The sequence below is a fragment of the Sminthopsis crassicaudata genome, chromosome 1 (assembly GCF_048593235.1).
Source record: "Sminthopsis crassicaudata isolate SCR6 chromosome 1, ASM4859323v1, whole genome shotgun sequence".
In the NCBI taxonomy this organism is placed as follows: Eukaryota; Metazoa; Chordata; class Mammalia; order Dasyuromorphia; family Dasyuridae; genus Sminthopsis; species Sminthopsis crassicaudata.
The window spans coordinates 349,334,096-349,347,401 of record NC_133617.1 but is presented as its reverse complement, the minus strand read 5'-3'; the positions used below and the strand labels follow the sequence as shown (position 1 = coordinate 349,347,401).

The 13,306-nt window shown below is 34.1% G+C and overlaps 1 protein-coding gene across 3 annotated transcripts in view; it reads right to left on the bottom strand.

Moving 5' to 3' along the window:
• Positions 1–13,306, bottom strand: part of SLC12A7 (solute carrier family 12 member 7) — a 267,293-nt gene that overhangs the window by 45,373 nt on the left and 208,614 nt on the right. For all 3 annotated transcript variants that reach the window (XM_074279170.1, XM_074279171.1, XM_074279172.1), the window contains exons 5-9: positions 11,153–11,207; positions 7,697–7,827; positions 6,037–6,278; positions 3,510–3,721; positions 2,598–2,765 (exon numbers count right to left, since the gene is read on the bottom strand). In XM_074279170.1, coding sequence (XP_074135271.1) covers positions 2,598–2,765; positions 3,510–3,721; positions 6,037–6,278; positions 7,697–7,827; positions 11,153–11,207 — 808 coding nt within the window. The remainder of the gene's footprint in view (positions 1–2,597; positions 2,766–3,509; positions 3,722–6,036; positions 6,279–7,696; positions 7,828–11,152; positions 11,208–13,306) is intronic.

Sequence of the window (13,306 nt, the reverse complement as noted above, 5' to 3'; positions counted from 1 at the left end):
TATTTAGCATACTATGCATATATAGGTGTGTGCAAATATATTATTTTTAAAGTTTCGCCATCTTTATTCACCAAGGTGATTTCATGAGAGCAACAAGAAAATCTGGCTATTTCCCAATAATATGTAGAATACATTCTACAAAGTGTAGAATAATTTTGAGATGTTCATTCTCAGCCACTTGAAAAAGCTTTCACTTAGAATAAAGAAGTTCCTTTCTTCAATTTGTAGTAACTTATCTTAACCAAAACTTGGATGGATCTAAAGGTTATACTTTCTGTCTCAATGACATCAGGACTGAATGTTACCAAACCCAAGACATACATAGCTCCCCCCCCCCCCCCCCCCGCTCTAAAAAAGAGGATTAACTTCCCTTATTCTTGGACTGGCTGAGGATCTAGTGGAACATGGTGGCAGCTAAGTAGTTCCATAGTAGCAGCTCCTCTGAAGCTATTTTTACATGATCACTGGGAGTGACTCCTTATCACTAATTTAGAAGTTTCACTCTTCTATTCTGAATGATTCCATTGCGTGGTGAGAAAGGCAGGCAGAAAAGGTTGGGCAAAATTCCAGTGGCGGCCGACTATCATTTTACTGGATTTAGTTGTTATTCATCTAATCTGACCCTTTTATGGAAGATAAGATGTATTCAAAGCTATTAAATCTCTCTCTACATGCAGTCATGCTGGGGTATCAAATGAGGATTAGGACACAGACTTCTGAGGATCTGGAACAAGTGTGAGGCTGAGTTGAATGTTACCAAGATAGCATCATGTCCCATTTAGAACATTGTTTGTTCCCTCAAAGTAGAAGCACTACAACCACTGCTCTACCTAAACTGGTCTTTTAGAAAATCAGTGGTATTCTTTGACTAGAGCTCCGGCTATCTAAATGTTTTTAATACAAAAAAAAAAAAAAAAAAAAAAAGGAAGATACATAAAGATGATTACCTTTCCAATCTCACATGGACACTGAGGGGTATGGAGAATCATTTCCAGAAGTGGGTACTGACAGACAACTCAAACACATTGCTCATTAAAAGCTGAGCTATTCTTGCACCATTACATTAGTCTGTCTCAAAATATGCCCTTTTAAGTCCCAGGAAATGAGAAGAGAAAGGGCTTTGGGGCAGCTAGATGACGCAATGGATAGAGCACTGGCCCCAGCGTCAGGAGTACCTAAAGTAAGGGCTTTACATATATAACCTACATCTGAGGGAGGAGAAATAATCTGGAACCCAAAACTTCAAATAAAAATTCAAAAACATATATGTGAGAGAGAGTGAGAAAGAGAGACAGGGGGATAGGGAAGAGAGAAAAGTTATACCATTACTGGATTTAATTTTTTCTTTAAATAATAGCTTTTTTTTTTTCAAAATATATGCAAAAGTAGTTGTTAACATTCACCCTTCCAAATCTTGTATTTCAAATTTATCTCCTGTCCTTCCCTTCATCTCCTCTCCCACAAAAAAACTATGAATTTAAGAATTTTGAAAAAAAATTTGAAAAAAAAAAAGTGCTTTACTATTTACACTATTCTTTAATTCTCAAATGGCAGAGAGCTGCATTAGCGGTGGGAATTCCTACATGGGAAGTTCCCACCTAGAGTTCTCAAAATATTCTTGTAAGAAGCTAGGACACTTTTCCTAATCCCATACAGTTGAAGTTGATTTTAATAAAATTGCCTTAAGATTTTAGAATGAAAATACTAACCTTTAACTAGAAAAAGTAAAGTACTATCCTGGGAGGCAGAAATCAGTGTTTTGAAAGGAATTACATAACTCCTTCAGAGTTAATGTTTGTCCATTTGCTTACAGCTTAACTAATTCTTCATACAAGGTGAACTGCTATGTGCTATATCATATGCAAGTAGAGGAGTCTTCAATGAGCAATGGGAAGAGTTTTCTCTATAGTTCTTTTTTCATTAAATTTTTTTTTAATTTTTGGACTCTAAAAACGTAATTTGCATTCCCCCCAAAAAATGAAACCTAGGACCTTTGAGAATAGCATGCTTTGTTCTTATGACTTGAGAACAAAAACACTGTGGAATACACTTTTGGATGAGATACAATTGGTTCTAATGCTGAAAACTTGGGCCATCTCAGCTATTAGTAGCTAAATAAAATTTCAGTCTTTGCCTCGAAAATAAATTTAATTCTACAAGCAACTAGGTGATATAGTAGATATAATAAAGATAAAAATCAACTCTGGTTTATCTTCAAATTTATATTACATTTTAGAAATAATTTCCATGGAAATGTGATAAAATAGTACTTTTTGTGATCAAATACACAATTGACTTATCAGAAACAGTAAGTAAAAATGATCCCCTTCCTTCATCAATAATATGGAATTATGATTTTAAAAACACTTTTTTTCTCAAAGAATTCCCCAGATCCAAGGGTCAAATTCAAGCCACATTTTCTAAGCTCAAATATGTGCTCAACAAAAGTTCTACTTTATTTTATGGAAAGAATACTGGAACTTTTGTACCCTCACAACAGCTCTTCCTCCCAATCCCTTCCCCCAAAAAGGTTTAAAAAAAAAAAAAAAAAAAAAAAAAAAAAACACTGAGAATTTCCAAATTATAGATTGCATTACCTGTCACAGATGGGAAATAAATTCCTACTAACATTGTAAAGTAGGTCATGATGTCCGTCAAAACATAAGGCAGGCCGCTAGTTTTTGTTTCCTCTGACCCAGAGGATGAAAATATGCCTTGCTTTTCTACATACATCCCCTTTTCTGCATAAGCACTCCACAGATTTTCTGTTAACAGCAAAAAATAAATAAATAAATAAATAAATGAATAAATAAATAAATAAATAAATTAGTAAGTGAATGAATGAATGAATGAATAAATAAATAAATGAAAGTTTATGTTCTCTTAGGAAATGTGATTCTTATGACTTAAAATTACTTCCATGAAATAATAACTTGTAATTGATTATGTCAACCTCAAGGCTCCAAAGCCTTTGATAATACAAAATTGAGCAGGACATTCTACAGCAAGAGATAGGAATTAAAAACAAAGCTCTCAAAATTACTTCAACAAAAAAAATTTTTAATGCTGAACTGATTTCTAAGATACCAACATAAAATAGTTTTTACCTGATCGATGAAATATATATATATATATATATATATATATAAAACTTCCAAGTCTGTTTCTTCATCTCTACAATAAGTAGTCCACTGGACTCTTAGGATTCAATTCAAAACTTAAGAACACTTATAAGAAACATGATGATGTTCAGTTTAAGTGTAGGATGTGCATCTGAGAAATGGGATTTGTATCTAAATTCTCCATTTTAAACCTAACCAACGTCTATAAAAGGATAAGGCTACTAGAATGTCTCAATGTAAGAAAAAAAAGGTAATTCTTGAAACATAAGAGGGGAATGTTTTGTATCTATCATCAATGCTTTTCCATTTACCTTCTTTTTTTCCTTTCTAGCCAATACTTTCCCTTTCCAAACAGTTTAACTCAATTTTTTTTTAAATCAAACATACCCCGTATGACACCACTGGCAATCCCTGGAATTCCCTGAATTTCAGTCACATTGTTTTGGGAAAAGTATTCATCACATGTGGCATTAAGATTAGAGCTGTTGCAGAAGAGTGCCCAGAGAGGTGTTGTCACGGTTTCATAATTTATGTATTGGGTTTTAGCACAGACTTCAAAGTTGCGTTTCGATAAGGTGCGATTCCCAAGAAGACAAATCCTAAACAAAATGAAACCCAGTAAGAAGAGCATGTATATCTGTATCTAACTCCAATTGGCCAAAATTATAGAGAATGCATTATATGGCAAATTTCAAAATGTGACAAGTTTCATGCAAACACACACACACACACACAAAGTTTCCCCAAATATAAAATGAGAATAACAAGAGATTGTTTAGGAAGATTAAAATAAAATACTTAGAATAGTGCTTGAAACATAGTAGATGCTAGGAAAAATGCTTATTCCTTTTTCCTCCCTTCCCTACTAATTGAATATACTTTAAAGTTTTAATATGGGATATAACTATAACTTTTTCTGATCAGCAATTACTCAGTGTTACTGCCCAATTTGTTCCTTTAGAATTTTTTGGTTTAAACTACGATTTTTTTCCAAAATGGAGCAATACATTATGGAGACAGGAATTCTTAACATCAATTATGGATAGGCAATCATAACTTACAGCTTTACAGAATTATGTAATTAAGTGACATACTCATAGTAATAGTTCACAGAGGGGCAAGGTATAAACTTAAATCTTTTTTCCTACAGAAAAATTCTATGCTAAACTACCTACTGCCTCTACTTCAATCCTATAAACAGGAAATGAAATATGATTTTGCCCAGTGCTTGTTACTAGTGGCTATTTCATTTTTACTGAGTTGTTCTGAATCAACTGAAATCTTTCTAAACAGAAACAAGTTTTCTCCATTTTATAAAAAACAAAACAAAAACAAACAAATTAAAAAAAAAAAAAAAAAAAAAAACCTTTTCCTCATCCCCAGACCAATGTAGCCCAAACCAAGTATATTATGACTCTTACTTAAGCCCCCTAGATACTGTTTCTGTTCATAGCCTCACATCTTAACTATGGATGCCAAGTCCTTATAAAAGAATTCCAAAGTACAAATTAAATTCCATCAGCAGCTTAAATCAGTAATTCTACTGAATGAAGAATGTTGGTTGACCTGAAGTTTAAGAAAACTTCTTCTATAGAGACCACTATAGATAAGCAATGAATCTCACTTATCATTATCACAACTATTTTGTGAAATAAATTTGCCCAACGATAATTTGTTATTCATGGAAAGGGCACTGAATTTTGTGCCAGATTTCAAGTCATTTTTCACTTATGTCAGGTTCTTTATGACCTCAGTTGGAATTTTCTTGCAAAGACAATGAAGCAATTTGTCATTTCCTTCTCCAATTCATTTTATAGATGAGGAACCTGAGACAAATGTGGTGAAGGTACTTGCCCAAGCAGCTAATAAGGATCACACAACCAGTAGGGTCTGAGGACAGATTTGAACCCAGAAAGATGAATCATTTTGTCTCTAGACCTGGCATTCTACTAAATACTAAATACCACCTAGCTGTCCCCAAATGTAACTCAGTAATATGTTAAATTAAATAATTGTGGTGGGGGAGGGTTTCCCAATTATTTTTACTAATATTATTTTTAACTGTATTAATGAAATTAAACATATATATTATAAAAATATATTTATATATATATATATATATATATATATATATATATATATTTTAATATCCTGCTTGGGCAGGGAATTAGCTTTGTCCTAATAAAGCTTTTAAGCTATTGGCCAATTGATCTGGAGCTACCAATATGATGATTTTTAGATCACTACATACATTAACAAGGACAACAGAAGATTAAAGCATGACAACATTAAGGAAGAAAATAAGATCTCAGACTTCAAGGTTTCTGTAAAGATATGAACTGGAATCCAGTTCATAGTGTTGGACCTGAAGTCAGATAAACCAAGTTCAAATTCAGCCTCAGACACTTATTAGCAATGACCTTGGACTTAGTTAGGATCTTTATACCCTAACAAGGCCATTTAGCCTCACTTCCTTAAAAGACAAATAGTTCACATTCAGTAGTGGGTAAACAATTAGAATATTTCTAAAATATTGTCAAATATTAGAATATAGAAAATTATAAAACGCCTTCAAATCTCTTTTGTTTTCAATAATATCATAAACAAAGGTCACAATGATAAAAAAAACCCAAGGTACATTAATTGACTGAAGAAAAAATGTGGTAGGAGAAAAGGACACTGAAAGGATTCCTTCTTTCCTAGCCCACCCCAAAATTTCAAACCTGACTACATATATGCAACCAATACAAGAGTTATAGAAGATTACATACACTCTGCACACACTCACAAGTATGCAAGTCCAATTAAAAATTTCCAAAAACAAACAGGACTAGGCCACATCAAGTAATTAAGATCTCAATCTAACTATTAAACACAGTGTAATACACTTCCATGAAGAATGAGGACATCTTACGGAATGTTCGGGGGATCAAAAGCAGTCTTGATGACACCAGCATAAATAGCAAGAATGGAGAGGATCACACAGGCCAGAAATACCAAGGCAAGCTTATTGACATATTTCACGCCTACAAACACCACCATGGCCATCAGGGCAAGTGTGCATGTCCCGTAAACTCGCATGTTGTTGAGCATGGCTCCATTTTCTCCTTCAACATCTTCTGAATGAAATATAGCAGCACTTGGAGAAATATAAGTCTGCAGGAAGAGAAAAACATTTATGTGAAATTTCTTCAAAGTGTATGTTTTTTCTCCCCTTTCAAAAGATAGTGTTCTTTAATTTTTGTAGGTTGGACACAGCCTAGACATGCAACTTTTTTTTTTTTTTGGGGGGGGGATATCCTACAACTTTATTTTCATCAATTAAGTTTTCTTTCTATAAAGTTGATTGGCTAGTCATAAAAGAAATTGGAGGGAAAAAAGGAGGGGATTTATACTAAACAGTCTTTTCTTATTCCCAGCTAACGTTTATTACTTATGTGTCAAGCACTGTGCTTCATACATTATACTTAATACTTCATCTGATATTCAGAATAACAGATAAATATTTTGCCAAGGGTCACTAGGGTCATACAGCTAGGTATATGAGGCCATATAATGAATACTTTTGCTACTTTATCTTGGCCCATAGTATGGAGCTTTTTATGCAGAAGAAAGCTTTTTATGCACATGAAAAACTGACGAATTCAACTATTCCCATTTGTAGATGAGAAAACAGACCAAGTAACGTAGTGAAATTCAAAGTTGTTATGGAATTCTTGATGGAAAACCTAAGCCCCAATGCCTCCCAGATCTGATGGATACCAGGTCACACAGTAAAAGCAAGGCTAACATTCCTGACAGACAGGATCCAACTGATAAATAATCTTACTCTTTTAAGATAAAGCTATCAAAGATAGCACCAAAAGCATATCTCAAGCAACCACATACTGGGATGTGCTAGCTGCATTTTGTGTTTTGTTTCTGTAAAGTTGCTATTGAATATATGCTCCTATATTGGGTAGGGAGGATGATGATGTGAATTTGTCTCCCTGTCTTTGTACTTCATCACTTTTGTCAAATTTCTTGTTGTTACAATTACATGGAAAGATTTTTGTATGGGTTTCAATTTTTTGTTCTCCCTTCTTCTCTTCTATTCCCCCTCCACAAAAAAGCAATCAATCTAATTCCTCTTATAGTCTTTTAACCTCCTTTAAGGGCAAAGACTGATATTTTTGGATCCTCATTGTTTGGCACAGTGCTGAATAAGTGCATATTGAATAGGCAACTACTTGAGACTCAAATGAAACAGAAAGAAAGAGTCTGTTACTTCTGGTAACTTCATCCATGGAATGGAATGGGCTGGCAGTGTGGGATCAGGACAACTGAGCTAAGTCCTACTTATAACATATAACTGACTATGGCAAATCAAGAATCATTTATTAAGCGTTCACTATGTGCAAAGCTATTTGTGTGACCCTGGGCAAGTATATTAATCTCTTCTAGCTAACCCTACATGAGTCAAAAGGCTTTCCTCACACAGAAGTTCTCTATATCAGTGAAATTACTGGCTCAGTCCTGGTGAATGACAAGTGAGAAAATTCATTTCAATATAAACCAACTAAGCAAAGACTTACCAAAAAAATCTCAATTGTTCCTAAAATATACATAGCTCCTGCAAAAGTGGTCCCCAGATAGAAGCAAAGTCCAACTGCCCCTCCAAATTCAGGACCCAAGGACCGTGAGATCATGTAGTATGACCCTCCAGCTACAAAAAGCAGAGGGGAAAAAAAAATCAGTAGTGAGTATTTTATAGTGACTGAAAGGTGGAGTGACAAAAGACTGAAAGGTCAATTCTGCCCTTCATTTGGGGAAAAAAAAAAAAAAAAAGGCTTCAATTCCAAATGAAAGGGAAGAGGGAGAGAAAGGGAGAAGAGAAGCAACATGAGTCTCGATTATAATTTGGTAGCATTCTTGCATAAACTAAAATGAAAGGGAATTGAAAGCACACAGGCAAATATATTAAAAGCTAGTCTTATTAACAAACATCAAAACCCTGAAATTGTGTTTGTTATACCCTGCCACAGGCTTCTATCCCAAGCCTCAAAATGATAAACTCAAACTAAAAACCCATCATTAAAATTACCTTTGGTGAAGGCTGCTTATTGTTAACCACAGCAGCCTTCTAAAGAATTTAGAAGCCTTTTCCAGCAATTATTTTTAAGAATTAGAAAAACCTGGCTTGAGTGACTTTTTAAAAATACTATCAATATCAAAGAAATGCTTGTCTTTGTGATTTGTTGGCTTCTTTGTTCAACAGAATGTTATGTATATATCCTATTTATAAATGGCAAATTAACTAGGACAGAAATATTGGGAATGCCCTATAAGATTTTAGGGTGTTGTTTAAAAAAAATGTTTAAGCTGATTACTAATTTGCTGGGATGCCTAGCACATTAAAAATAATTTGCTGTAACAGCTACTTAGACAAGAAATGTGCTATTCCTTGAACATGACACTCCATTCTCCTGATTCTGGCCATTTCCACTGGCAGCTAAGCCTTTAATTCTCTCCTTCCTCATCCCTGCTTCCTTAGGTTCCACCTTCTAAGTCTTTTCTAGTCTACCCTTCTAACTCCATTCTCCAGTCTTTCATGCTTTTATAACATTCTACCCACCCTCCTTGCCAAAAAATTTTGATTTTTTTGATGCCTTATTTGGACATGTCAATTTCTCAAAAGTAGAACATTATTATTTTAGCAATCTATATCAGAGTATTTCAAATAAGTGTCAAGCAGCAACTCTGATGTGTGAAAGCCAGCCTGAACCTGGGGAGATCAATGGTTAGCTATCATGAGAGCAGGACCATAGTTACATGAAATTGTCTGTGATTATAGGCCTGAATCAGTAGAACTTTAATTCAGTCTGTATCAATGAAATAATCCATCTTTTAAAATACACACCATCACCTCTCTCCTTACCAATTATCCCCACTGTATTTTTAAATGCACATTTAAATAACTGATTTGTTTAGTAAATATTACTCAAAGAGATTGACAGGCTTTGCCACATTGCTACAAAATATTAGCTGCCTCTAAAACAGAGAGGATTTTACCCATTTTAAACAATGAAATGAAAATTTCAACTAATAATTCATATTGCAAAAGTCCTGGTTAAATTATTTCACAAAGCAATAAAAGCACTTCCCAGAAGTTGAAAATATCATCAGACCAATTTTCATTTATTTATTTATTACTGTTTGGCTGCAAAGACTGTCAAGAAATATTTGAATTAGTGTTCAATCACCATTGTGCTTCTTTATGAAGGCAGCAGTAGGTAGTACAATGTACAGAACTGAACCAGAAATCTCAAAAACCTGAGTTCAACCAGCTACACCCAGCGAAAGAACTCTGGGAGATGACTATGAACCACTACATGGAATTCCCAGTCCCTCTGTTTTGTCCACCTGCATTTTTGATTTCCTTCATAGGCTAATTGTACACTATTTCAAAATCTGATTCTTTTTGTACAGCAAAACAACTGGACATGTATACATATATTGTATTTAATTTTATACTTTAACATGTTTAACACATGTATTAGTCAACCTACCATCTTGGATGGGGGGAGGAAGAAGGAGGGGAAAAATTATAACAAAAGGTTTGGCAATTGTCAATGCTGTAAAATTACCCATGCATATATCTGGTAAATAAAAACTATAAAAAAAAAAAAAAATCCTGAGTTCAAGTGAGGTCTCAAATACTTAGTGTGAGCCTGCCTCAGTTTCTTTATCTCTGAAAGTGGGATTATAATACCTATTTCCCAGGATTATTATGAATAAATGAGATAGCATTGGCTAAGCACTATAAAATGCCAAATTATTAAGGCAGTCCCTCTTTTCAACCATCATCGATAGAAGGAATGGAATTTATAAATAAATTTATATATATATATATAAATATATATTCAAATTTTTACAAATTTATGTTTATCTTTTATAATTATTTTATATAAATTTTTATAAAAACCACCAATCACTGTATGTTAAAATTTATAGCATTCATTTTTTCAACACATTTTACAACTTTTTTTTTCCCTTCCTGCCCCCACCCACCGGCCCAACATAAAGAAACAACATTCAACAACCACCCACCACCCACATGTGTATCATTTTCTAACTTTCCAAAAAGAAAATAAAAGTCTGGACTTCAAAGAAAATAACAGTTCTGTCAGGAAATAAAAATTCAGGATAAACAATACAGTTCATGAAGAAAATGTAGCCTTTCCATAAAGATAAGGGTGTTTAAGCTTTAAATGGCTAAAAATAGACTGGCCTAAAAATATTCTTTAGATTAGAATGAATTGCTATCTTATTTAATAGGACACATGCTGCACAATTAAAAGTGGTACTTGAATGTGGAGGCTGGTCATAAAATGTAAGTTTATAGTTAGATACTGAAGAACCACCAAAATGGTCCATTTAAAATAAGATCAATAAGTACTCTTCAAAGAAAACATCAAAAATCAGGGTAGTGTTCATGTAAGATAGCAAAAAAGAAGGCAGTGGGATCACTAGGGTCAGGAAGAGCCATACCAATTATGTGAAGCAAATTACTACTAGAATTAAAGGGTCACCTTCAAAGAACCCGACCAAAGCCCCAGGAAGATCTTGCTAAGTACTGATGCACCACATATGGCAACATTCACAGAGCAGTAATCACTACCAAATGTGAAGAATAAGAGGCAAAGCCAGTAACACAAACGGTCCAGTTAGTGAGGAATGAGGGATCCTTAACCATGCAACTCCAAAAACAAAGAAACAACAACCAAGCAAAGAGCTAGCAAATCCTTTTTTGTTTCACTTCATTTACTTTCACTGACATTAGATGTTGGTAACCTCTGGCAAACAGAAACCTGTCTTTGGAATAGCAATCATTACTTAAACTGAAAGAGCTGTCATCTGTTATCATTCTCCCCAAGGTCACATTATAATTAGTCACTGAACTCTTGGGCTTCCTTGACAAAAGCCAGTCTTCAAAATACATAATAAATGTGAAACAAGGTTAAGAGGATAGAATGATCCAAATTTGTTACCTGGAACTACACCATTTGTTGCTATGGCGCTCATAGATATCGCTGTCAGCATCGTCTGGGAAAAAATGTGAAAACATGTTTTCTTAATCACTTCATATAAAAATAAGCATTTAAAAGTCACAACTGTATCTACTTGATTAAGTTTTTACCTGAGGAAGGTTATTGCATTGTGAAGAAAGTAATTTACAAATAACATTTAAACTTCTCTGAAGAACTCAAAGAACTTTTCTTATTCATTTGATTCTTTAAAGCAAAGTTGCTTAAACTATGGATTATGACCCCAAGTGGAACCATATAACTGATTGTGATGGTCACAAAAATTATGATTTTTTTCAGTAAATGTTTGTTTATCTATTTTATACATCTATATAGTTGGAGTCTCATTAAAAGTTTCTTGGGTAAAAAGGGGTCACAACTGAGTTAACCATTTTGGGGAACAATTTGGCACTATGCCTAAAGGGTTATCAAACTGTGCTTACCCTTTGATCCAGCAGTTACTACTGGACTTATATCCCAAAGAGATTCACAAAGGAGGGAAAGAGACCCACATTTGCAAAAATGTTTGTGGCAACGCTTTTTGTAGTGGCAAGAAACTGGAAACTGAGTGGATGCCCATCAATTGGAGAATTGCTGAATAAGTTATGGTATATGAATGTTATGGAATTTTATTGTTCTATTAGAAAGGATCAGAAGGATGATTTTAGAGAAGTCTGGAGAGATTTACACAAACTGATGCTAAGTGAAGTGAGCAGAACCACAATATAATGGTACACATAGCAACAGCAAGATTATACAATGATCAACTGTGATGTATGTGGCTCTTTTCAACAATGAGATGATTCAGATCAATTCCAATGATCTTGTGATGAAGAGAGCCATCTACACCCAAAGAGGGGACTGTAGGAACCAAGTATGAATCACAGCATAGCATGTTCACTCTTTTTGCTATTGTTTTCTTACATTTTCTTTTCATTCTCATAAAAAAAATCTGATTTTTCCCATGCAGCCAAGTAATTGTATAAATATGTACAAATATTGCATTTAACATATGTTAACATATTTAACATATATTGGATTACTTGCCATATAGGGGAGGAGGAAGGAGGAAATTTGGAACGCAAAATTTAGCAAGAGTCAACGTTGAATGCTGAAAATTTTAGAATACTTTACTATTAGTATTTAGAATGCTTTAGAATACTATTTAGATATTAGGTGGTATTATTATTCCTTTCTTAATACCCAGAATTGTCTTATTTAAAAATTCATGGGTGATCTCAGTCTATAAATGCAGTGTCCTTTTCAGGCATGCATTTACCGAACAAATAAAGACATCTCTTTTTTTATAGGGGCAGCAAAACCAAAGTCAGTTAGTTAGGAAACCCTTTTGTGACACAATTTGGTGAAGACTGTATAATATGTCTTATATATTGCCTCTGATAGATATAAACTCTGTAAATCTGGGCAAATCATTTAAATTCTCAGTGTTCAAAGCTAAAAGTATAGAAGCATTTGGGCCACATGTAGCCTAGCCTGCTCAACCCAAACCAAATTAAAATGTAGTAGGCAAGTGTTTTAACAAAAATTACATACAGATAGTGTTAATTTGTGGTTTTCTATGTGTGGTTAGCAGGGATCTGTTTCTATTTCAGTCTGACCCTATTGGTCTTAGCAGCTTTCTAAAGCTAAAACAGAGAAAATGACCCCTTTCCCTGGTTCCAATGATATTACACATCTGTCCAGTGTCCATCCCCCATCCTATGAAGTTAAAAAAAACTTTCTTCCCTTGTTAAATCATTTCAATAATGTTATTACAGAACCAATTAACAACATCAGTTGTGTGCTGCAGTGAGCTCTGTGCAAGCCATCTATTATCAAGGAAAGGGGACCAAAAAACCATTTTTAATAGGGTTTAAGCTTAGGAGAACTTTATAATCTAATTCAAGAGATAAAAAAGAGAGAGATACATAGTTAGCTAAAGGCACTTCAAATACAATGAGATTAAGAGCTCAAAATGTGCCACTCTTACAAGGAGAGTTCAGAGGAAAGATAAGAACCCACAGGGAAATCCTCAGGCAAAAATAAGCCTTTAAATGGATTTAACTGAGGAGTATAATCTAAAAATCTGGGCAGATGACAGGAGAGGGGGAGGGAGGG